At 42.8% G+C, this 24,707-nt stretch overlaps 1 protein-coding gene across 7 annotated transcripts in view; it reads left to right on the forward strand.

Annotated features, from left to right (window-relative positions):
• The window catches only part of LOC110520208 (protein tyrosine phosphatase non-receptor type 4), a 108,955-nt gene that overhangs the window by 42,956 nt on the left and 41,292 nt on the right, over positions 1-24,707 (forward strand). For 4 of the 7 annotated variants that reach the window (XM_036974586.1, XM_036974591.1, XM_036974590.1 and 1 more), the window contains 11 exons: positions 11,465-11,584; positions 13,175-13,217; positions 13,322-13,400; positions 14,162-14,206; positions 14,401-14,453; positions 18,597-18,717; positions 19,231-19,318; positions 20,466-20,554; positions 21,743-21,806; positions 23,377-23,549; positions 24,211-24,288. In XM_036974586.1, the coding sequence (XP_036830481.1) occupies positions 11,465-11,584; positions 13,175-13,217; positions 13,322-13,400; positions 14,162-14,206; positions 14,401-14,453; positions 18,597-18,717; positions 19,231-19,318; positions 20,466-20,554; positions 21,743-21,806; positions 23,377-23,549; positions 24,211-24,288 (953 nt within the window). The remainder of the gene's footprint in view (positions 1-11,464; positions 11,585-13,174; positions 13,218-13,321; positions 13,401-14,161; positions 14,207-14,400; positions 14,454-18,596; positions 18,718-19,230; positions 19,319-20,465; positions 20,555-21,742; positions 21,807-23,376; positions 23,550-24,210; positions 24,289-24,707) is intronic. The other 3 variants (XM_036974587.1, XM_036974588.1, XM_036974589.1) reach the window with 3 other exon arrangements.

The following is a 24,707-nucleotide window of genomic DNA, read 5'->3' on the forward strand; positions in this document are numbered from 1 at the left end:
GAGGCTTGCAAGCCGGGGAACACCATCCCAACCGTGAGTACGGGGGTGGCAGTATCATGTTGTGGGGGTGCTTTGTTGCAGGAGACTTGTGCTCTTCACAAAATAGATGGCATCACGAGGGATGAAAATGATGTGGATATATTGAAGCAACATCTCAAGACATCAGTCAGGAAGTTAAAGCTTGGTCGCAAATGGGTCTTTCAAATGGACAATGACCCCAAGCATACTTCCAAAGTTGTGGCAAAAAGGACAACAAAGTCAAGGTATTGGAGTGGCCATCACAAAGCCCTGACCTCATCTATAGAACATTTGTGGACAGAACTGAAAAAGCATGTGCGAGCAAGGAGACCTACAAACCTGACTCGGTTACACCAGCTCTGTCAGGAGGAATGGGCCAAAAGCTTGTGAAAGACTAGACTACCTGAAACGTTTGACCCAAGTTAAACAATTTAAAGGCAATGCTACCAAATACTAATTTAGTGCATGTAAACTTCTGACCCACTGAGAATGTGATGAAAGAAATAATAGCTGAAATAAATAATTCTCTCTCTTATTCTGACATTTCACATTCTTAAAATAAAGTTGTGATCCTATCTGACCTAAGACAGGGAATTTTAACTAGGATTAAATGTCAGGAATTGTGAAAAATGGAGTTTAAATGTGTATGTTAACTTCTGACTTCAACTGTATCTACTGCAGCACTCATCCTCCACATACAACACCCATTCTGCCAGTCACATTCTGTTAATTGTCCCCAAAGCGCACACATCCCTGGGTCTCAGCTTTTCAGTTCGCTGCAGCTAGCAACTGGAACGTGCTGCAACAAACACTCAAACCTGACAGTTTTATCTCAATCTCTTCATTCAAAGACTCATGGACACTGTTACTGACAGTTGTGGCTGCTTTGTGTGATGTATTGTTGTCCCCACCTTCTTGCCCTTTGTGCTGTTGTCTGTGCCCAATAACATTTGTACCATGTTCTGTGCTGATACCATGTTGTTGCTTCTAGGCTGTGTTGTCTTAGGTCTCTCTTTATGTAGTGTTGTAGTGTCTCTTGTCGGGATGTGTGTTTTGTCTTATATATTTATTTTCCCAGGGTCCTGGACTCCCAAAGCGAAGGGACTGGAATTGGTCAAACTCGTATTTTAATTGGATAGTTTATTTTTTTGTCTGCATCACGTATGAAGGAAGTTAGAGGTTGTTTTGCGTGTCTACAGGACTTTGTCATTGTGCTAATGCTAGTTAGCAACTTCCTTCCACGAGCAATGTTCCCTTTATTTTTTTTCAGGACTGAGAAAATGTCAGGTCTGCTGAGCGTGAACTTGAACGTTGTGAAAATTATGTGCAACTCCCGTTGCGGGTTTACTGTAAACACTGACATGCTGACCACAACGTCTGCATTGCGTGCACGAGCAATGCAAAATAAACTCCAGTCCAGTTGGTGGTGATAATGCACCTTAAAGGTGGTTGCCAACCGCCATATAAAGTCCACAGAAAAAGACGGAAGGAGGAGAGATTAGTAGGAACTAACTATGTTTCCCCTTTTTAAGTGTATTGTCACAGTATTGGTTGATGATATCCAAGATGGAATAGCAGTCAGATGTCCTTGTCCTCGTCGTGTCCCATATATATATATATATATATATATATATATATATATATATATATATATATATATATATATATATATATATATATATATATATATATATATATATATGTATATGTATATGTATATATATATGTATATGTATATGTATATGTATATGTATATATATATATATATATGTGTATATATATGTATGTATATATATGTATGTATATATATATATATATATATATGTATATATATACGTATATATATGTATATATATATACATATATATATATATGTGTATATATGTGTATATATATATATGTGTATATATATGTATATATGTATGTATATATATATATATGTGTATATATATGTATATATACACATATATATATATATATACATATATATACACATATATATATATATATATATATATATATATATATATATATATGTATATATATGTATATATATGTATATATATATATACACACATACATATATACATATACACACACATACATATATATATATATATATACACACACATACATATATACATATACACACACACATATACATACATACAGTGCCTTGCGAAAGTATTCGGCTCCCTTGAACTTTGCGACCTTTTGCCACATTTCAGGCTTCAAACATAAAGATCTAAAACTGTATTTTTTTGTGAAGAATCAACAACAAGTGGGACACAATCATGAAGTGGAACAACATTTATTGGATATTTCAAACTTTTTTAACAAATCAAAAACTGAAAAATTGGGCGTGCAAAATTATTCAGCCCCCTTAAGTTAATACTTTGTAGCGCCACCTTTTGCTGCGATTACAGCTGTAAGTCGCTTGGGGTATGTCTCTATCAGTTTTGCACATCGAGAGACTGACATTTTTTCCCATTCCTCCTTGCAAAACAGCTCGAGCTCAGTGAGGTTGGATGGAGAGCATTTGTGAACAGCAGTTTTCAGTTCTTTCCACAGATTCTCAATTGGATTCAGGTCTGGACTTTGACTTGGCCATTCTAACACCTGGATATGTTTATTTTTGAACCATTCCATTGTAGATTTTGCTTTATGTTTTGGATCATTGTCTTGTTGGAAGACAAATCTCCGTCCCAGTCTCAGGTCTTTTGCAGACTCCATCAGGTTTTCTTCCAGAATGGTCCTGTATTTGGCTCCATCCATCTTCCCATTCATTTTTAACCATCTTCCCTGTCTCTGCTGAAGAAAAGCAGGCCCAAACCATGATGCTGCCACCACCATGTTTGACAGTGGGGATGGTGTGTTCAGCTGTGTTACTTTTACGCCAAACATAACGTTTTGCATTGTTGCCAAAAAGTTCAATTTTGGTTTCATCTGACCAGAGCACCTTCTTCCACATGTTTGGTGTGTCTCCCAGGTGGCTTGTGGCAAACTTTAAACTACACTTTTTATGGATATCTTTAAGAAATGGCTTTCTTCTTGCCACTCTTCCATAAAGGCCAGATTTGTGCAATATACGACTGATTGTTGTCCTATGGACAGAGTCTCCCACCTCAGCTGTAGATCTCTGCAGTTCATCCAGAGTGATCATGGGCCTCTTGGCTGCATCTCTGATCAGTCTTCTCCTTGTATGAGCTGAAAGTTTAGAGGGACGGCCAGGTCTTGGTAGATTTGCAGTGGTCTGATACTCCTTTCATTTCAATATTATCGCTTGCACAGTGCTCCTTGGGATGTTTAAAGCTTGGGAAATCTTTTTGTATCCAAATCCGGCTTTAAACTTCTTCACAACAGTATCTCGGACCTGCCTGGTGTGTTCCTTGTTCTTCATGATGCTCTCTGCGCTTTTAACGGACCTCTGAGACTATCACAGTGCAGGTGCATTTATACGGAGACTTGATTACACACAGGTGGATTGTATTTATCATCATTAGTCATTTAGGTCAACATTGGATCATTCAGCGATCCTCACTGAACTTCTGGAGAGAGTTTGCTGCACTGAAAGTAAAGGGGCTGAATAATTTTGCACGCCCAATTTTTCAGTTTTTGATTTGTTAAAAAAGTTTGAAATATCCAATAAATGTCGTTCCACTTCATGACTGTGTCCCACTTGTTGTTGATTCTTCACAAAAAAATACAGTTTTATATCTTTATGTTTGAAGCCTGAAATGTGGCAAAAGGTCGCAAAGTTCAAGGGGGCCGAATACTTTCGCAAGGCACTATACATCCATCCATCCATCCATCCATCAATCACTCCATCCATCCATCCATCCATCCTTCTTCGCATATCTTTTATATATTTTCTTTTCCAAAAACTCAACTTCAAAACACTCTCCTGCAACCTGCCTCACCAATTAAAAAAAATATATATGTTATTTATCTCATCTGAAATCCACAATAGAAGCTAGCCAGGAGCTAGCCAGTTTACTGGCTAACGTTAGTATTTAGCTAACCACGGTTGATGGTCAACAGCTATCCTTTAGCTCGAAAAGCTATCGCCAGTTTTGTTCGACTCGGACCAGAATATACCGGACCTATTTTTCTCTCCATATCACCGGATTTCAACCGAAAGCTCTGAATATTTACACCTGGATCTCGCAGCTAGCTAGCTGCTATCCGTGTAACTATTGGCTGACGTCGGTCCCGGAGCAAACTTAAATTATTCCAGAGCTAGCCAGCTGACAAGTTCCATCAACCACTCCTGGGCTACTATAACCTATCCGGACCCGTTTTACTGCCGATGCGGAGCCCCACCGGGCCTTCACGACTGGACTACCGACATTATCTGCACGAGGGAGTTATCCAACTGGCTCCTCTGTCGCGACGTTACCTGAACGCCCATCTGCGGCCCATCTAATCGTTAGCTGTCTTATCGGCTGCTATCTGAATAGGTCTCTCGGACAATTTTTCTTGGGTCACTATAACTATATCTATTTTGCCAATTGGATTGATCCCCTCTACCACACGGAACCCCACTAATCTACTAATGGAAACGTACGAAGTTGCTAAAAACAGAACACCATCCTACGCTAGCTTGCTACCGATGACCCGGCTAGCTGTCTGAATCGCCGTTACCCCAACCAACCTCACTACTAACTGGACCCTTATGATCACTCGACTAAGCATCCCTCTCCTTAATGTCAATATGCCTTGTCCATTGCTGTTCTGGAGAGTGTTTATTGGCTTATTTCACTGTAGAGCCTTTCGAACCTTTCAGTTCCACCACCCACACATGCGATGACATCACCAGGTTTCAATGATGTTTCTGGAGACAATATCTCTCTCATCACTCAATACCTAGGTTTACCTCCACTGTATTCACATCCAACCATACTTTGTCTGTACATTATAACTTGAAGCTATTTTATCGCCCTCCCAGAAACCTCCTTTTACTCTCTGTTCCAGACGTTCTAAACAACCAATTCTCATAGCTTTTAGCCGTACCCTTATCCTACTCCTCCTCTGTTCCTCTGGTGAAATAGAGGTGAATCCAGGCCCTGCAGTGCCTAACTCCACTCCTATTCCTGAGGCGCTCTCTTTTGATGACTTCTGTAACTGTAATAGCCTTGGTTTCATGCATATTAACATTAGAAGCCTCCTCCCTAAGCTTGTTTTATATTCACTGCTTTAGCACACTCTGCCAACCCGGATGTTCTAGCCGTGTCACCCTCATAGATGGTTAGATCATCCTAACCAACTTGCCCTCTAAATACACCTCTGCTGTTTTCAACCAAGATCTCAGCGATCACTGCCTCATTGCCTGCATCCGTAATGGGTCAGCGGTCCTCCACTCATCACTGTCAAACGCTCCCTGAAACACTTCAGCGAGCAGGCCTTTCTAATCGACCTGGCCGGGGTATCCTGGAAGGACATTGACCTCAACCCGTCAGTAGAGGATGCCTGGTTATTTTTTTTAAATGCCTTCCTCACCATCTTAAATAAGCAAGCCCCATTCAAGAAATAAAGAACCAGGAACAGGTATAGCCCCTGGTTCTCTCCAGACCTGACTGCCCTTAACCAACACAAAAACACCATTTGGCGCTCTGCATTCGCATGAAACAGCCCCCCGTGATATGCAACTTTTCAAGGAAGCTAGAAACCAATACACACAGGCAGTTAGAAAAGCCAAGGCTAGCTTTTTCAAGCAGAAATTTGCTTCCTGCAACACAAACTCAAAAAAGTTCAGGGACACTGTAAAGTCCTTGGAGAATAAGAACAACTCCTCCCAGCTGCCCACTGCACTGAGGATAGGAAAAAACACGGTCACTACAGATAAATCCACTAAAATTGAGAATTTCAATAAGCATTTTTCTACGGCTGACCATGCTTTCCACCTGGCTACCCCTACCCCGGTCAACAGCACTGCACCCCCCACAGCAACTCGCCCAAGCCTTCCCCATTTCCCCATCTCCCAAATCCAGTCAGCTGATATTCTGAAAGAGCTGCAAAATCTGGACCCCTACAAATCAGCCAGGCTAGACAATCTGGACTCTTTCTAAAATTGCAACCCCTATTACTAGCCTGTTCAAGCTCTTTCGTGTCGTATGAGATTCCCAAAGATTGGAAAGCAGCTGCGGTCAACCCTCTCTTCAAAGGGGGGGGGGGGGGGGGGGGCACTATTGACCCAAACTGCTACAGACCTATATCTATCCTACCCTGCCTTTTCTAAGGTCTTCGAAAGCCAAGTCAACAAACAGATTACTGACCATTTCGATTCCCACCATACCTTCTCTGCTATGCAATCTGGTTTCAGAGCTGGTCTTGGGTGCACCTCAGCCACGCTCCAGGTCCTAAACGATATCATAACCGCCATCGATAAGAAACAATACTGTGCAGCCGTATTCATTGACCTGGCCAGGGCTTTCGACTCTGTCAATCACCACATCCTCATCGGCAGACGCGATTGCCTTGGTTTCTCAAATGATTGCCTCGCCTGGTTCACCAACTATTTATCTGATAGAGTTCAGTGTGTTAAATCGGAGGGCCTGTTGTCCGGGCCTCTGGCATTCTCTATGGGGGTGCCACAGGGTTCAATTCTTGGACCAACTCTCTTCTCTATATACATCAATGATGTCGCTCTTGCTCCTGGTGAGTCTCTGATTCACCTCTACGCAGACGACACCATTCTGTATGCTTCTGGCCCTTCTTTGGACACTGTGTTAACAACCCTCCAGACGAGCTTCAATGCCATACAACTTGAAAGTGGCTAATGCGTTGATTCGATCACAATTCCCACAGTAGAGTGAAATGTTGCTAGTGTTAATTAAGGGGAAAACTAGAAAATTGAGTGAAGTTCAATCTAGTGCTTCTCTGCAAGGCTGTCTGAGAGTTGCGTGTGTGCAGTTTAGAGAGAACATTGTCCAAGAGTTCATCTGACTTGGTAAGTAGTTAAAGGGCCTCTTTGACAAAATCCCAAACTAATTATAATTTCCCCTTAAAAGCATGGTCATTACTTTTTTACATGAAAGGTGAGGTTAACTTGGCCCCCGACAATAGATCAGAGAGCGACAATCAAGCTGATTTATTTTCCACCCGTGTATCTGTTTTCTGCTGCTCCTGGACAAGCTGCCTCATGTCTTTCCACATTTCCCTCATTCCTCCAGGCTTAGGCTCTAGCAGTGCCCCAAGCCTCTTTTTAAAGACTTTACTAGAGATCTGTCTAGCTTTATGTCTTATGATTGCAACCATGCACAGTATGTTTAAATGTGAATACTATATTGTGTGTTTATGTTCATACTTGTTATCTCATACTGTACATTGACACCACATCTACTTTAGAGATATTTCATTCAGACCCCTGGCCTGCATTGACCCTAACATTCCCCCTCTCCTCCCTCGCTAGTCCAGTCCTCACCATCTCAGGCGCTGGCTCACAGAAGTGTGACGATTGATGAAGATCAGCACAAGACTGGTTGTTTGGCCCTGTCTGCCGAGTTGTTCACCCCCCCACCCACCCAGTCTTCAGTGGGGATCTCAGAATAGGCCCATTGCCATTCTCCTCCATAGATGGGCTAGCCCTCTAGTCAAGTTCTCTCAAGTTGCCTCCCAGATAACTGAAGTATCTTTCAAGACGTGTTAATCTAACTTTCCCATTCATTCTAATTACCTCAGTGTCCACCCAGTCTTAAGATAACAACATTGAGACAAGAAACGTCAGCAAGTTAACTAGCATGCAATGAGAAGATAAGAGTCGTGTAAATTAACCTCCTTCCCATGCTTCAGAGTGCTGTCCTATCAACGTGTGTGCGTTTGTTTGGCTGCATTTGCACATTTGTCCTGAGGCTTTTAGAAAGCCAGCGAGGAGGAGACGGCAGCCTGAGAGCTTGCTAGAGTAACACAAAAGAAAGGGCCCACATCCAGTCAGAACAACCACTTCAGACAGTCAAGGAGCAGCAAATAACACAGAAGTAAAGCATTGGAATAGATTAGGAAATGTCACAATTCCATGCTGGCTGAAAATTATTTTCAGAAAATCCACGGTCCTCTACTCTCGGCAGTGGGTACTTTTTTTAAAAGAATAACCGTCAACGACAGAATATTTTACCAAGGTTTTGTCTTGGCGCAACTAGCCTACAGCTGAACATCTTGGTTTTCTGTAGGCCTGTGAGAGACCATTTCCGTGGTGCCTAGCCTATTGGTTGTAAAGCACAACAACCACACAGTTAATTGGTCTCCATACTACACACCGAGCATTGAGTCAGCTGTGTGAATGTTGAATTCCATGCTGCTACAGTACCCAAGATATATGTCAGACACAGTCACATCCCCCAGGGTGACGCGGAGATGGCGTGTGACTCTGTTTGCCCTCCATGTGACGTCTGGCTCAGGTTCCCATGCATAACTTTACCAGTGTTTTGTTCTCAACAGAGACATCTGATTGGCCCACTGGCGAGGTTACCAGGGCACAGGCCCTGGGGGAATCCTAGACTGTCAGGTGGCGTTCCTCACTGCCGCCGCTGCTCCTCTCCTCTTTTCCTTCTCCCACTACACCTCCCACTACCTTTTATTATGAATCATCTTTGTATTAACTCTCATATCAGCTCTAGAAGCAACGGCAGCGTTATCTTTCTTGGGAATTTGAAGAGCTCCTTGTTTGGCTTGTTTTCCGTCTAGATTAGAACATGAGAGGAGTAGAGATGCCGAGTAAGGGTTGACGGGTTCACATACCAGTACTCTTTATTGAAAGTATTTAGACCATGATTTATCGTCACTTAGTTGAAGGGGAAATTATTTGATATCATATTGTACAACAGCTGATAAAACGAACACTGCAAAAGTGATTAGTATTCTTTCCTGTTACTTCCTGGTTGAAAATACAATCTTCGCAGGACATTCTAATCAGCAGGGTTGCATGGATGTGAATTTTGGCTTTCCGTTGTGATACACCGATGCGGTAAATTTGTTAATAGACCAATAGGAAAGCGTTCCAGGTTGGATAAATTAAATATTTAAGGGGACTATAAAAAGTTACCATCACTCTTTGTCTCCCTCTCATTCAGATCACTTGATTATATTGACCTGGTGATTTAGAAAGCTGAAGTCACCCCCAGCTCACAGGGACCTACTAATCCCGCAGTGGCTAACACAGCAGGGTCAGTGGCAGCCAGAGGGAGAGAGAGGTGTCGCCCTCTGGTATCCTCTAGCCAGGGTTGAGCGCGTAATTGACAGTCAACAGCCCAGAGCTGCCAGTCTGCTGCCTAGAACTGGGGACTGGGGCTGTGACATGGACCCAACAGACTCTGCAGTCTCTCAGCTGAGACTGCAGCTCTGTGTCAACACCACCACCATCCACTCACTGGCACAACACTGCTGTGATGTGAGTCTCAGGCGAAGCAGGGGGAGAGAAGGGGGAGGAGAGTGCAGAAGGGAGACAAGTGGTTGTCACTGTCCCTAATGGGACTGAGCCAGGGTAGACAGACAGTGCAACCACTCCGGCCTGGCTGTCATGGAGACTTGTGGCATGTGGATTTAACTTGGAGACGCGAACACAGTCTGCCCCCCCCCCCCCCCCCCTCAAATCTATGCATAGTCACTTTACCCCTACCTACATGTACTAATTACCTCGACTAACCCGTACCCCTGTATATAGCCTTGTTACTTTGTTTATTTTTTTTACTTTTTAATTTATTTGATAAATGTTTTTTTTAAACTTGAACTGCATTGTTGGTTAAGAGCTTGTAACTAAGAATTTCACGGTAAGGTCTACCTACACCTGATGTATTTGGCATGTGACAAATAAAATTTGATTTGACATACACTACCGGTCCAAGGTTTTCTAAAACCTACTCAGTCAAGGGGGTTTTCTTTATTTGTACTATTTTCTACATTGTAGAATAGTAGTGAAGACATCACAAATATGAAATAACACATATGTAATCATGTAGTAACCAAAACTGTTAAACAAATCAACATATATTTTATATTTGATTCTTTAAATAGCCACCCTTTGCCATGATGATAGCTTTGCACACTCTTGGCCTTCTCTCAACCAGCTTCATGATGTAGTCACCTGGAATACATTTCAATTAACAGGTGTGCCTTGATAAGTTAATTGGTGGAATTTCTTTCCTTAATGCGTTTGAACCAATCAGTTGTGTTGTGACGACAAGGTAGGGGTGGTATACAGACGATAGCCCTATTTGGTAGAAGACCAAGTCCATATTATGGCAAAAACCGCTAAGCAATGTATAAGCAACAGTCCATTCACTTTAAGACATGAAGGTTAGTCAATGCGGAAAATTTCATTTACTTTAAAAGTTTCTTAAAGTGCAGTCGCATAAACCATCAAGCGCTATGATGAAACTGGCCCTCATGAGGACCGCCACAGGAATGGAAGACCCAGAGTTACCTCTGCTGCAGGGGATAAGTTCATTAGAGTTACCAGCCTCAGAAATTTCAGCCCAAATAAATGCTTCACAGAGTTCAAGTAACAGACACATCTCAACATCAACTGTTCAGAGGGGACTGTGTGAATCAGGACTTCATGCTCGAATTGCTGCAAAGAATCCACTACTAAAGACCTGTGGAAATTTGTGCTTTGGTCTGGAGTTCAAATTGGAGATTTTTGGTTCCAACCACTGTGTCTTTGTGAGATGTGGTGTGGGTGAACGTTTGATCTCTGCATGTGTATTTCCCACCATAAAGCATGGAAGAGGAGGTGTTATGGTGTTGGGGGTGCTTTGCTGGTGACACTGTCATGATTTATTTAGAATTCAAGGCACACTTAACCAGCATGGCTACCACAGCATTCTGCAGCGATACGCCATCCCATCAGGTTTGGGCTTAGTGGGACTCATTTTGTTTTTCAACAAGACAATGACCCAACACACCACCAGGTTGTGTAAGGGCTATTTTACTAAGAAGGAGAGGGATTGAGTGCTGCATCAGATGACCTGGCCTCCACAATCACCTGACCTCAACCAAATTATGATAGTTTGGGATGAGTCGGACCGCAGAGTGAAGGAAAAGCAGCCAACAAGTGCTCAGCATATTTGGGAACTCCTTCAAGACTATTGGAAAAGCATTCCAGGTGAAGCTGGTTGAGAGAATGGCAACAGTGTGCAAATCTGTCCAAGGCAAAGAGTGGCTTTGAAGAATCTCAAATATTTTATATATATTTGGATTTGTTTTACACTTTTTTGCTTACTACATGATTCCATGTGTGCTCATAGTTTTGATGTCTTCACTATTATTCTACAATGTAGAAAATAGTAAAAATAAAGAAAAACCCTTGAAAGAGTAAGTGTTCTAAAACTTTTAACTGGTAGTGTGTGTGTACGTACACACACACACACACACACACACACACACACACAATCAGATGTTTCCCATGAGTAATTATCTCTTTCTCCCTCCCCACCCTTCTCCCCCTCTACAGAAACACGACCAGGGTCATGTCTTACTGGATGTAGTGTTTAAGCACCTGGAGCTGACAGAAAGGGACTACTTCGGCCTGCATCTGGCCGACGACTCCTCAGACAGCCCGGTAGGTGCCAAGGTCAGACTCTTAGTGTTGACTGAAGTTGTTTCATCAATCACTCTCATTTCCTACAGTCTCCAATTGTCACTGATTGTAGCCTTTTCTGCTCACACCTAATTGTAATTGTCTGTGCCTTTTGGACATCTAGTAGTGTAACAGTCATGGGTAAATGTAGTCTAGACTATTGTGTTGCTGTGAGAAATGGAGATGGATTAATACGGCTAAGATGGGGAGGGTTGGAGTGAGTCAATTATGTTTAGAACCAATTCTTCTACCCCTTGGAAAGTATTCAGACCTCCTTGACTTTCCACATTTTAAGTTACAGCCTTATTCTAAAATGGAAAAGTTTTTTCCCTCATCAATCTACACACAATACCCCATAATGACAAAGCAAAAACTGTTTTTTAGAAATGTTTGCTAATATTATATTTCCATAATTATTCAGACCCTTTGCTCAGTATTTTGTTGAAGCACCTCTGGCAGCGATTACAGCCTAGAGTCTTCTTGGGTATGATGCTACAAGCTCAGCAAACTATATTTGTAGAGTTTCTCCCATTCTTCTTTGCAGATCCTCTCAAGCTCTGTCAGGTTGGATGGGGAGCGTTGCTGCACAGCTATTTTCAGGTCTCTCCAGAGATATTCGATCAGGTTCAAGTTCGGGCTCTGGCTGGGGCACTCAAGAACATTCAGAGACTTGTCCCAAAGCCACTCCTGCGTTGTCCTGGCAGTGTGCTTAGGGTTGTTGTCCTGTTGGAAGTTGAAACTTTGCCCCAGTCTGAGGTCTTAACCTGCTCCATAGCGCTCTTCATCAAGGATCTCGCTGTACTTTGCTTCCCTACTGACAATTTCTTCGACCTCATGGCTTGGTTTTTGCTCAAACAAGCACTTTCAACGGTGGGACCTTATATAGACAGGTGTGTGTGCCTTTCCAAATTATGTCAAATCAATTGAATTTACCACAGGTGGACTCCAAGTTGTATAAACATCAAGGATGATCAATGGAAACAGGATGCACCTGAGCTCAATTTCGAGTCTCATAGCAAAGGGTCTGAATACTTATGTAAATAAGGGATTTCTGTTTTTTATTTTTAATACATTTGCGAACATTTCTAAAAACTCGGTCACTTTTGTCATTATGGGGTATTTTGTGTAGATTCAGGATTTTAATTTTTTTTTAAAAAACATTTTAGAATAAGACTGTAATGTAACAAGGGGTCTGAATACTTTCTGAAGGCAATATAATCCAATCTACAATTCATCTGTTAGCCTAAATCGTGTTGGAAGCCTGTATGTTAATGGTACACATTGCATGCCACTACACACTACTACACCACAGCTTGCTCAATGACCCACACTGATGCAGTGTTAAGATCAACACACGTTGTTGGCAGAGTCCTCATCACCCCTCCATAAATGCTGTGTACAGTCATTACGGTGTGGTCAATTTGTATTTAGCTAGTATCTAGCTACAGATCAACATGACCCTGCCTGCATTTACCTTATGGAAAGCAGAGGTGGGATGAGGTGGAGGGGGCTGACTAGTGAATAATTGAGTGAGCAGGGTTGCTGAGGAACTTGTCTGAGTTTCTCCTCATCTATATTTTACAGAGGTGGCTGGATCCAAACAAACCCATAAGGAAGCAGTTAAAAAGTAGGTGAACATTCAATCTACTGCTCAGAAATTGATGGATTAACAGGGAAGTGGTTGTTTTTTAAAGTGGAAATACAATAATCTGTCTCATTGTACATTTATAGGGGGATCGCCTTATAATCTGAGCTTCAGAGTGAAGTTCTTTGTGACAGACCCAAATAAACTTCAGGAAGAGTATACTAGGTAAGGATACTAATAAAGAGTACACTAGATAAGGACAACCTGCCATGTCATGCCCATATAAGGAGACAAATTACACAGGGTAACTGTTAAACTATAGGCCAGTATTACACTAACCAAAGCCCTAAACCGCTAATCGTACTAATGGGGATGAATAGATTAAACTTGTTAGGAATAGGTCCTGCAGGGTTTTAGAGCTCGCTACCAGTTAAAGACTAGAATCAACATGGTACATAGATTAGCCAAAAAATGACAAATTGCACTGCTGGAAGCCTTGCACACAGCTAGTCATAAACATGCCATGGATGCTCCTTGCCTCTATTGCTGGGGATTCCATACATGGTCAATAGAAACAGAGTTACAGTCTGGATACTCCAGTGTTGTTTAATCAATTTATGCTCTCAAGCATTTCCTTGCTCATCCAGCCTTATCAAGTGAGTGTACCACTTTGTATATCTAAGATACAGAGGCATGGATCTGTTCTGGATGTGCACTATTGATTCCAGACACCACACAACAATGCTGTTGAGCACTCGCACTATGATGAGATGAATTCAGTATTAGTTACTCACAACACAGTCGACAAGTTAAGTCATAGAAATGTAGCCTAAGCAATAAGCATCAGAGAAGCTCCATGTGAGTGGGTCCTGTTCAGTCATTCTACTGTAATTGGATTGTAGATTATCCAAATGTGTTCTATTGCCCATAATCATAGAGACATCTTTATCACGTTGTTGGTGTAACTGCTCTCCTTATTCCACTAGGTACCAGTATTTCCTCCAGCTCAAACAGGACATCCTGACAGGAAGGTGAGTTGGCTGTCCTTATTTACACTGGTTCAGCAGCACGCTCGCACACCGCTCTAGTGACCTTACAGATTCTACCTGACCAGCACTTTGACACACTACTCTAATAGAGCTGCCATTGGTAAAAGCTTTGATTTTCATATTGATCCAAATTAATCAATGTCATGACTTGTGTGTTTGTGATTTGTGGCCCACAGACTGCCCTGCCCGCACAACACTGCCGCGCTCCTGGCGTCCTACTCTGTTCAATGTAAGTTCCAATCCCCAGGCGTGCTTCCAGAGATGCACACGATAAACATAAATAGGGATATGTAGCTATTGGTAGTTAGTTTACCCATTTGATCTCTGTTGTGTCATATGAGGCTGCACAGTGTTTGGCCACTAAGTGACTCAAATGCTTTTAGTGTGAGGGGGCTAGGAAGATTTGTGTTGAAAGCTTTTAGCTGAGGGTCAGTGAACTCAGCAGGACTTTCCAATAGTCACTTGTCGTGTGCCAACTTGCATAACGTTTTACAGCGTCAAATGTATTATTTAATTATCTCGCCTAGGGCTGTGGTGGGCATGACATTTCGTCAGCCGGTGATTGTCAAGCAAATAACTGTCCATCTCACAGGAATTGACCGTTAATTAACATAAACACATTTAGCATCTCCTGGCTTCCACACACAGCCTACAAGCCAAGAAGTCTAGTAAATCCATGTAACATAGCCTACACCTTCACAATAATTCCAATATTTTAGACGGGTCTAAAGAAATATGATATGAGAATAATTTCTGAAGAAAAGAATAGCATACCACAAATGGCTGTGGGCTACACTAGTTCATTTAACAGACTAGATTTGCTTATAATTCCGTGGCATTATTTTATAGATTGAAGAATGCAATTGAACAAAGCTGAATAAAATGTGTTTCCTCAATTCCGCTATTCTGTGTTGAGCGGTTAACAAAGAAATAGTTACTCCTATATGCTTCGTTTAGAGTTTATGGAGCTTTAGTTGTTCTACAAACGTTGGGCAATGTTTAGATTTTTAATATATTGTAAGGCTGCATGATGAGAATCTAATGATTTGAAAAGGCAGAGCTCTGCTTTGTCTTTTGCGCAGGCTGTTGTCGCTCAAATCAAATGCTATTGGTCACATACACTAGTTTTGCGAAATGCTTGTTCCTAGCCCGTGACAGTGCAGTAGCATCTAATTCAATACACACACACACACACACACACACACACACACACACACACCTAAAAGTAAAAGAATGTAATTAAGAAATATATAAAAATTAGATTGAGCAATGTCGGAGTGGCATTGACTAAAATAGAGTAAAATATAATACATATGAGATGAGTAAAGCACTATGTAAACATTATTAAAGTGGCCTGTGATTCCATGTCTATAAGACAGCAGCCTCAAAGGTGCAGTGCTGTGTAACCGGGTGGAAGCCGGCTAGTGATGGCTATTTAACAGTCTGATGGCCTTGAGATAGAAGCTGTTTTTCACTCTCTCTGTCCCCGCTTTGATGCACCTGTACTGACCTCTCCTTCTGGACGATTGCGGGGTGAACAGGCCATGACTTGGGTGGTTGATGTCCTTGATGATCTTTTTGGCCTTCCTGTGACATCGGGTGCTGTTGATGTCCTGGAGGGCAGGTAGTTTGCCCCTGGTGATGTGTTGGGCAGACCGCATCGCCCTTTGGAGAGCCCTGCGATTGCGGGAGGTGCAGTTGCTGTACTAGGCGGTGATACAGCCCAACAGGATGCTTTCAATTGTGAATCTGTAAAGGTTTGAGGGTTTAAGGTGGGACCACAAATTCACAATTTTGCAAGCACTTGATAATGCCTCGAATTTCACGGCGGCATCCCCTTTGTGTCACTGCGACAACTGTCAAAAGACGTATCTGGTAAATTCACTCTGGCTATCTACTCCGATTTCAGAGCACTCTCGTCTGAGTGTGCCAGAGCACAGAATAACTGATGAATTTACGAATGCGCAACACCCGTTGAATATGGCCGGTGTCAGTAAACGTTGGCAAAAAGTGTAATTAAATTGCCAGCAGCACAGTTGCAGTCACCAACGCTAACATAAACGGCCTAACCAGCTCTGCTAGGGTGAGTAAAATGGTCAGTGAGCTGTTCTCTCATTTTTGTCTGGAAGTAGCTAGCAAGCTAGCCAATGTTAGCTAGTTAGTTTGGGTGCTTGACTACTGCTGTTTAGTCAGAACGCTCGGATCAACACTACTCCTCGGCCAGAGCGTCCAGTCCGCTGAACGCTCTGAGTGTGAAATGCTCTGAATTTACGAAAGGACAATCTTAACAACACTCTGAGTTTCCAAACACCCAGAGCACAATCTGGCACTCCAGATTCAATTACGAACACACCATAGTATAAACCAGCCTTTAGTCTTAATCTTTGGTCGTTTAGTACATAGCCTAACATGTTAATCCTTAAAGAGATGGGTGGGGCTAAAGCTTAAGAGGGTGTGAAAGATGCTGAATGGGTATAGACAAAGTAGAGCTCTCCAGTAGGTGTACCAAATTATTCAATGGCCATTTTCTCAAAAGTGAGGTTACAAGTTTATCAACTTTCAAAGCAGAATTATTTTCCCATTGTCCCTCAACTGTAGTGTATGATATACCATTTTCTAGCTCTGAGTCGCTACTTTTATCCAATGTTTTTATTGGACTGTTGTGAGTATCTGTCAGCTCTGTAGCTTGTCAACTCCTGTCACTGATGGCTAAACCCCCTTAAGATAAAAAAAAAATTGTCAAGCACTTGAATTGTTTAAGCATATTAGACCTAAGGGATAATGTTGGCTTTATAAATGTTGTTTTATGTACTAAATCTAGAAGAACATACCATGCTAACGAAATTAACCCTGGAGAATTTAATTGTGCATTAAAACAAAACAAAAAAGTTTGGAGATTTGTATTACATATTTTATTAATCAAATGTTAGAATTAAACAATCAAGGCCTTTTAAACACTTGGACAATTGTAAGAACTAAATGGCCTTTATTGGGTCAGATTGAGTTTACAACAATCCAGTTGCATTTTATAAAAAATAAATAAATAGGTTGTTCCTTTGCATGGTGTCATTCATAGCTGATACTTTAGTCTATCAAAATAGATATTTCAAATGTTAATCTTTCGAGAATCCCTGAGCTCTAAAATTGCAACATTTTCTCTCATCCTCATGACAAAGTGTAAAAAAAAAAGCATGAGATTATCTATAAAACTGCACATTTCCTCTGCTTGGACCTTGAGGGGGGCCCTACAAAACTGCTACGCCACTGAAGTAGATAATACTATGTTGCAGAGTACTGCTGCTGCTCAGCCTTGAACAGACATGTCCAGAATACTGTAGCACAATATAGCCTTTTCAGCTCAGCTCAACTCCTCATGGGAAAGAATAGCCGAGTCGCCCAGCAGTTCAACTCCGTAACCAACATGCTATCTACATGTTAGCCTAGCCTAGTGGTCTACAGCTAGCACAGAGCCACATTCTCCAATTGTAGTGGGCTGTTAGCCTGAGTGCATCTTGTCAACTTTTCATCAGATTGACCTTAATAATGACTCCTGACGGATTGGAGGGGAGAGGGTTAGGGGTATGTTCCTCATTGTCTGTCCCATTTCCACTGCAGTGGCCCGCTGAGGCTTGCCTCACTCTCCAGGGCTTTTCATTGGGAGTCTCACTGCTATATAGGTCACTGGAGGGATTTGAACTGCACCGCCATGTAACACAACCACCCCGTGTCCATGTCCAGACACTTACTTAGGCCTATATTAGCTCAATGTCTCTACTCATGAGAAGGGTTTCATGCTATTTTAACCATGGGGTTAAGGGTATGAAACATGATGGAATGCTGCTGTTAATTTGGGTTAGTTTTGCGAAATCGGTGAGGCTGATCAAATTCGATCAAGAAATGCACTCCTGCTGAAGCCTCTGGCATTAGTGCTGTGTAGATATTTCTTTGCATAAATCCATAGGCAATTTACTGTTTAGTTTGAGTGTTGTGCTTCTTTTTTCTTTCTGGTGATTACATCAATAACTGTGTATTGAATTGATGTGTTTGTCAGTGATAGTCGTGAGCCAGTGGTTTAGAGGTCCACTCGTATGAATTGAAGCCCTTTCGCACACGACCGCAAGCTAATGGATCTAAGGTACTTAGCTACTGTAGAGGTGGTTGGAGCACCAAAGGCTTCTCAACCACTTGTCTCTTTCATTAATAGACATCATAACCAGGCTTTTGAGGTTGTCTTCTATTCGTTACTGCATTGATAGGAAATGGTTTATCTTTCATATACAATATAAGCCTGCTGTTTTCTGCGTCATATAGGGAGTTGACTTGACTGTCTGTACTATTTGAATTTATTTGAGACTCTCTCTGCACTGTGTAGCTGAGCTGGGGGACTACAGTGATTCGGAGCATGCTCCTGGTTACCTCTCACAGTTCTGCTTCATCCCCAACCCGCCCCAAGGTTTGGACAAGGAGGTTACCAAACACCACCAACAGCACAGGTAGGGGCCCATCTTCACAAGACCATTGCATACTCTCTTTCTGATCCAAGAAACAAAAGATGGCACCGACCAACAGTCACCCTGTTTCTAGCTCCTAGTCAACTTTGCAGTATTTTTTTTTATTTGCTCAGGACAGTTCTAGTACTATTACCTACATCCAAAAAGAACTTGTCTACTGCTGTACTAAGTTTGTATTGTGTAGTTTAACATTTACCACATTGATTGATAGGAACTAGGAAGATGAGCCTTTCGCTGTACTCACCACAACACCTGCTAAACTGTGTACGCGACCAATACAATTTGTTTGATTTTGATGTTCATACACAGCTGTATACTCGTTTTACTTGTCTGCACCAGCTTTCATAGCAGGGAAGGTTTCCATGGTTTTATTGAGTGAATTTCCGAGGAAAAGCGTGGCCTCACTGTACAGCTCCATTTTCTGTGCATGGGTTACTAGCTGTGGAGTTTGAGGCACCTTCCCTCTCTCATGCATTTCTCGGTCTTCCTCCTCAGTGGCCTGTCTCCGGCCCAGTCAGAGTTTAATTACCTGAACACAGCAAGGACACTGGAGCTGTACGGAGTGGAATTGCACTATGCAAGGGTAAGGCTATTCCCCTGTGTGTGTGTGTGTGTGTGTGTCACTGCTACCGCATAAAGGCACTTTTCATAGCACCACTGACACCAATGTTTCATACGGCTGTGCCTTAGATCTAGAAAAGCCTGTGCTTTCTAACCCAGCAGGTAGAAATGTGTCGAGGCAGATTGAAGGCTGAAATATGCGTGTACAGTAAGTATATCATTCTAATGTACCGTCTGCGTGTTCCTCTGGCCCGTGCCGCCAGGGCCTCATGAAGTTAATGCTTTGGATTCCTGTACAGCTGAGGAACAGCAGAACCACTGATCCTCGACAAGCCGTCTGTCTGTCTGTGTGTCTCTCTGTGAAGAAAGAAAGACTAGCAGGGCAGAGCACTCCAGTGTCAAAAGGCCTTAAACGAATCCGCAATTGTGCAGAGATTTCCCTCATTGTCCGATTAGACAGGCTTTTCTCTTTGCCCCAGAATGTGTCTGTCTGCATGCTTTTATGTGCTAGTTTGGGTGTCTTGGTGTCTGACTGTCTAGGTTTGCTTGTTTTTGTCTGGATAATAGTTTGGTTCATAAGACAGAGCAGGTCATGTAGACAGTCCTGGTACAATGAGTCAAAGGCAGATCTAAAAAGAGGCCCCAGCCACCATTGTCCATTTTTTTCTCTAGAATGATCACCACACTTTGACAATTACAGTGGAGAGTATCAAGTTTTATGTATACAGCACATTTCATACATGGAATGTAACACAATGTGCTTTACAGGAAAAAACAAATTAAAAAACAATATAAATAAAAGTGGAACTATTTACTACACAACAAACATAAGATACATTTTTTTTTAAAGAATGACACAAAAGAGTGATTGTGCCCCATTTTAAGCTGCGGACAATTCCCCACTCCCCCCTACTGATATCCGGCCCTAGCCACTAAGCGACCACTAGCGCGTGGGGGGGTCCCCCCAACCAAAATGTAGCTTAGGGCTACCAAAAGGCGGCACTCCCCCCACCCCTGCATTAGGGGGAAAGGGTCTGTACACCAGCTCCCACCAGGCTTTGCCCACTGTCAGGGTACTTAGACTCTTAAGCCACCAATGTTTTTCGTTGATTTCCTTCCTTCCGGTGTTTCTTCATCCCAATCTTCCTCTTTCTCACTCTCTGTTCCAGGATCAAAGCAACACTGAGATTTTAATTGGGGTGATGTCCACAGGGATCGTGGTTTACAAGAACAGGGTACGAATCAACTGCTTTCCCTGGTGAGTGACAAACTGAAGACTTGATTCTGATACAAGATGAGGCGATTTGTGAATCAGAGAATGAATTGGATCGCAGCTACAAGAGGATTGTTTGATCACAAATAGCATCCACTTTTGTAGATTGTGTTAGAAATTGAAATGTTCACTGTGTGAGAGTAGGAAGAGGATATGTTTTGTTTTTTCAGCTATAAATCGACTTCAATCATCCAGGTTGCAGAAGCATTCAGAAAAGTGTTGAATAGGATTCTTCTAAGCACCTCACATGAGTGCTTTACATATTAATCTGTAAACCGCAGATGATCATTTCTAGGATCTCCTCTGAGAGCGGACTCCGAGCGGTTTAGGCTTTCATGTGAATTGTCTGAGGCCCAAAGCTTTAATTCTTATAAATTCAGCCCTGTTGGTGGGGCTTCTGGAAGTGTGTGCCAGGGGTGGGATAGCACAGCCCAAATCCTGACCAGACGAGTGATAATCCAACACACTGACACACACACTTCCCAACCCCCACCCCCTACAAGTTCCTCACAGCACACACATCCCCATTCTTAAAAGCCAGCTGCTTGATGTAGCACATACAGCTCATTTGAAAATATATGGGCTCAGATGCTTTCCAGTCCGGCTCAATTTAGGGCTGCTAACAGTGGCACGTTTCACAACAGCTGTCGGCAACTGTCACGCAAAAATACTTTCTCCTATCGGCCACTCCCTCTCTGTTTGGCTCGCCTGCCCCTACTAGTAATAGGTGATGCATAACGTTACTCCTCTCAGAGAACAGATCAGAAAGCATAGCAATCCAGTCACTCGGAACAGAGATGGATCAGAGAGTGAGTCGTGTGGATTCTAGCCTCGCTCCTATTTCTGTCTACAACGGGCTGACAAATTAGCTTTGCTTAGATGGGGCATGACTCACTGCATTGGAGAGAGAAAGAGTGTGTGTGTGTGTGTAAGAATGTAAAATATATTTAGTTGAGCTGTGAGTCATGTAGAAGTGGGAAAAGGGCTGAAGGGGGAAGGGAGGGAGAGGGAAGAGTGAGGATGGGAGGAGGGAGGGAGGGAGGGGATTAGTCTTGATAGGGAGACATTTTAGTCAGCTTCTCTCTGCAGTGGCTCTAATTTGAGCCATGAAAGAAGAGGACCCTCAGCAGTGACACACATTGACGCATTTCTGTGGGTTTCTCTCCTCTCCAGGTTGAAGATTGTGAAAATATCGTTCAAGTGCAAACAGTTTTTCGTTCAGCTCAGGAGAGAAGTGGTAAGTATTCAAGCCGTTGTTTCCACTGTCCTTCTTTTGACAGTAAAATGTGAGATTGGATCTACTAGCAGCAATGTGTGTGGAGTCAGGAGTCTTTTACCCAGTGGACCACACTTTGTAGTGAACGCAGCCCCTAGGTTCCTATAAGCATGTGTGACCATGTTTCCCTGTCATAAGTGTCACCAGACCGGACCCAGTTCTCTGGCTCATCAGGGTGGAAACTGGATGAGTTTGACTAGACTAGCTAATGAACTTAATGACCATCTACCACTGATCCAGGCCCTCCCCACACCATACCACAGGCATCCATATCAATCTGAAACAACTTCACTTAGACATTAACAACACACTGCACCCTTCACCCAAACCCAGCGTCCATATTTGTTTATTTGACTAACTCACATGCTGGCATAATCACCGGCCTGCTCCGCCACTGACTGTCTCTGGAATCTGGGACAGCGAGACAGGAAGAGCTTGTTAAATGCTTATTAATTATGAAGAATAGATTTGTGGCAGCGGGAGGCGATGAGCGTGATCTAAAACTGATTCGAAAGCTGCTGGCTCCCTCTCCATCTCCCTCCTCTCCTCTCTGTTCCGTTAAGCCCCATGATGGAACCATGGAATCCCAGGAAAAGATCCCCATCCACTCCCATCTTCCCTGGTTCAATAATGGATGTGGTGTATTTCCAGAGCAGTTGAACTAAAAGCACTGCGGCCGTCAGCCAGCCTCCATGGTGTCACTCAGGCTGTATAATTCATGGGTGCATCCCAAATGGCACCCAATTCCATATTTAGTGCACTACTTTTGGCCAGGGCTCTGCCCAAAATAATAGTGCAGTATATAGGGAATAGGGTGCCATTTGGGATGCGGCCATGGACAGATGGGTAAGGCTGTTCACGGCCGGTCATGTGAGCACGGGTCACAGCACACCCTTTAAAAAGCAACAACAAACCAGGAAATTAATTTGCCCCTTTATTTTTTTTTCTTCTCCTGGACTAGTGAGTTGTCTCCAGGGAGCAAGAGAGTAACCGTACTTTATCTGACCTCACGGCGAGGCTAGGTGACCTCTAGTCTAATGTACATGATGATGGGGTTGTTCAGAGAACCTGCTCTTCGTTGAAGTTGTTTCATGATGCAAGTGTGGATGGTCAGCAAACTCGCCTTTTCTGTTAATACCCAAGTGGGACCACCATGTCTTCATGGCTAGTGGCGTTTGACATCAGGAGACCCTCTGGGGGCTGAGGGAGGGGTATGGTGATGTTGTGGCAGCAGACAAGGATTAACCCCCTGCTGCCTGTCTCCCCCTTCTGTGACTAAGACCTTGACTCAACACTTCCTCACTTCTACTACTTGAGTCTCAGGCATGCTAAACACACACATACAGACTCCAACCCTAGGTCACAACGAACAAGGAGAATCATAGTACACAGTAAAGCCTATGGACCGAAAAAATGTAATGATCTGTGGGAAGGCGGTTACATCCCAGCAGCTCGAACTGTATCTCATTTGTCATTATTGTTGTCACTCACTGTCATTCTCTTTCCCTTCCCTCCCTCCCTCCCTTTACAGAATGAGACCAGGGAGACGTTGCTGGGGTTTAACATGGTAAACTACAGAGCCTGTAAGAACTTATGGAAGACCTGTGTAGAACACCACACCTTCTTCCGTCTGGACCGGCCCGTTCCCCCCCAAAAGAACTTCTTTGCCCACTACTTTACCCTGGGCTCCAAGTTCCGTTACTGGTAGGCGAAAATCCCCATTGCCACCCATGAGCATCTGCGTACACACACACACACACACACACACACACCCTTGCCAGCCGCAAAACACTGTAATTGAAATGTCAACACAGGTTTGCTAGGTCACAATGACAAGTTCCATCAATCATCAGTGTTTGGGGAGTTACATTAGCTGTTGGCTATCGTGCTCTCATCTTGGAGAAAAGTAGTTGAATTATTAACCATGCTCCAGAACTGAGCTTGTTTTTCAAAATGCTTTTTATTTTTAGGGGGAAAGGGGAGTTCTTCTATTATTCATTATGGACTCATTTCTCAGATGTAGTTTAGAAATAGTACAAACAAATGTAAACTGTTCACTGTTGAAATGTAAATACTTGAGTATTTGCTCTGAGCTGAGCTGTGCTGTGAGTGGAGGTGATGAGGGGGCTAAAACTTCTGAGTTTCATCGTTCTAGATTGTGCTGTGACAAATCGGGGTTTTGGAGAAGTCTGAGACATGGTTGAAACAGAAACACGAAGTGGAGCAGAGTTTTTTTTTTTTTTTTTTATAAAAAAAAAAAAATATGCATTATTGAAGCGCATGTTGGGAAGTAAGGTGCAGCACAGCAGTTTGTAATATGTGGCTGAATGGTATTAAATTATCGTTGGATGTTGTTTGAACGTTGTCTCTGCAGCGGGAGGACAGAGGTGCAGTCGGTGCAGTATGGCAAAGAGAAGGGGATCAAGGACCGGGTGTTCGCCAGGTACGTAATGCACCACAGCACTGTACTGTCTGTACATGTATATGAACAGATGCATTCTGAATTAATGTTAGGCCGCATTACTGCTGGTAGGTCCTCTAAGAGTATGCTTGCTATAAGAGTAAGACAGCCTTAAATCTGTAATGCCCAAAGTCAATATAGGATGTGATGGTGAACGAGCACCAACCTAATTAGTGTTCATTTACTGCCTTATTATTGCCCCTCTACCCAGAGATGATGTAGGATGAATTAGTGGTGTTGATGGGCCAAACATAACATCCTAGTCTCACAGCTTATATCTTTATTTCTGAGCTGGGGCCTCAGTCAGCATCAACATCTGGGCTTAAGTCTGGATTGTTTCATAACTCTGGCTGTGTCTAAGATGGCATCCTATTCCCTATTTAGTGCACTCTATGTCGGCC

Source organism: Oncorhynchus mykiss, chromosome 3, assembly GCF_013265735.2.
Source record: "Oncorhynchus mykiss isolate Arlee chromosome 3, USDA_OmykA_1.1, whole genome shotgun sequence".
NCBI classification, from domain to species: Eukaryota; Metazoa; Chordata; class Actinopteri; order Salmoniformes; family Salmonidae; genus Oncorhynchus; species Oncorhynchus mykiss.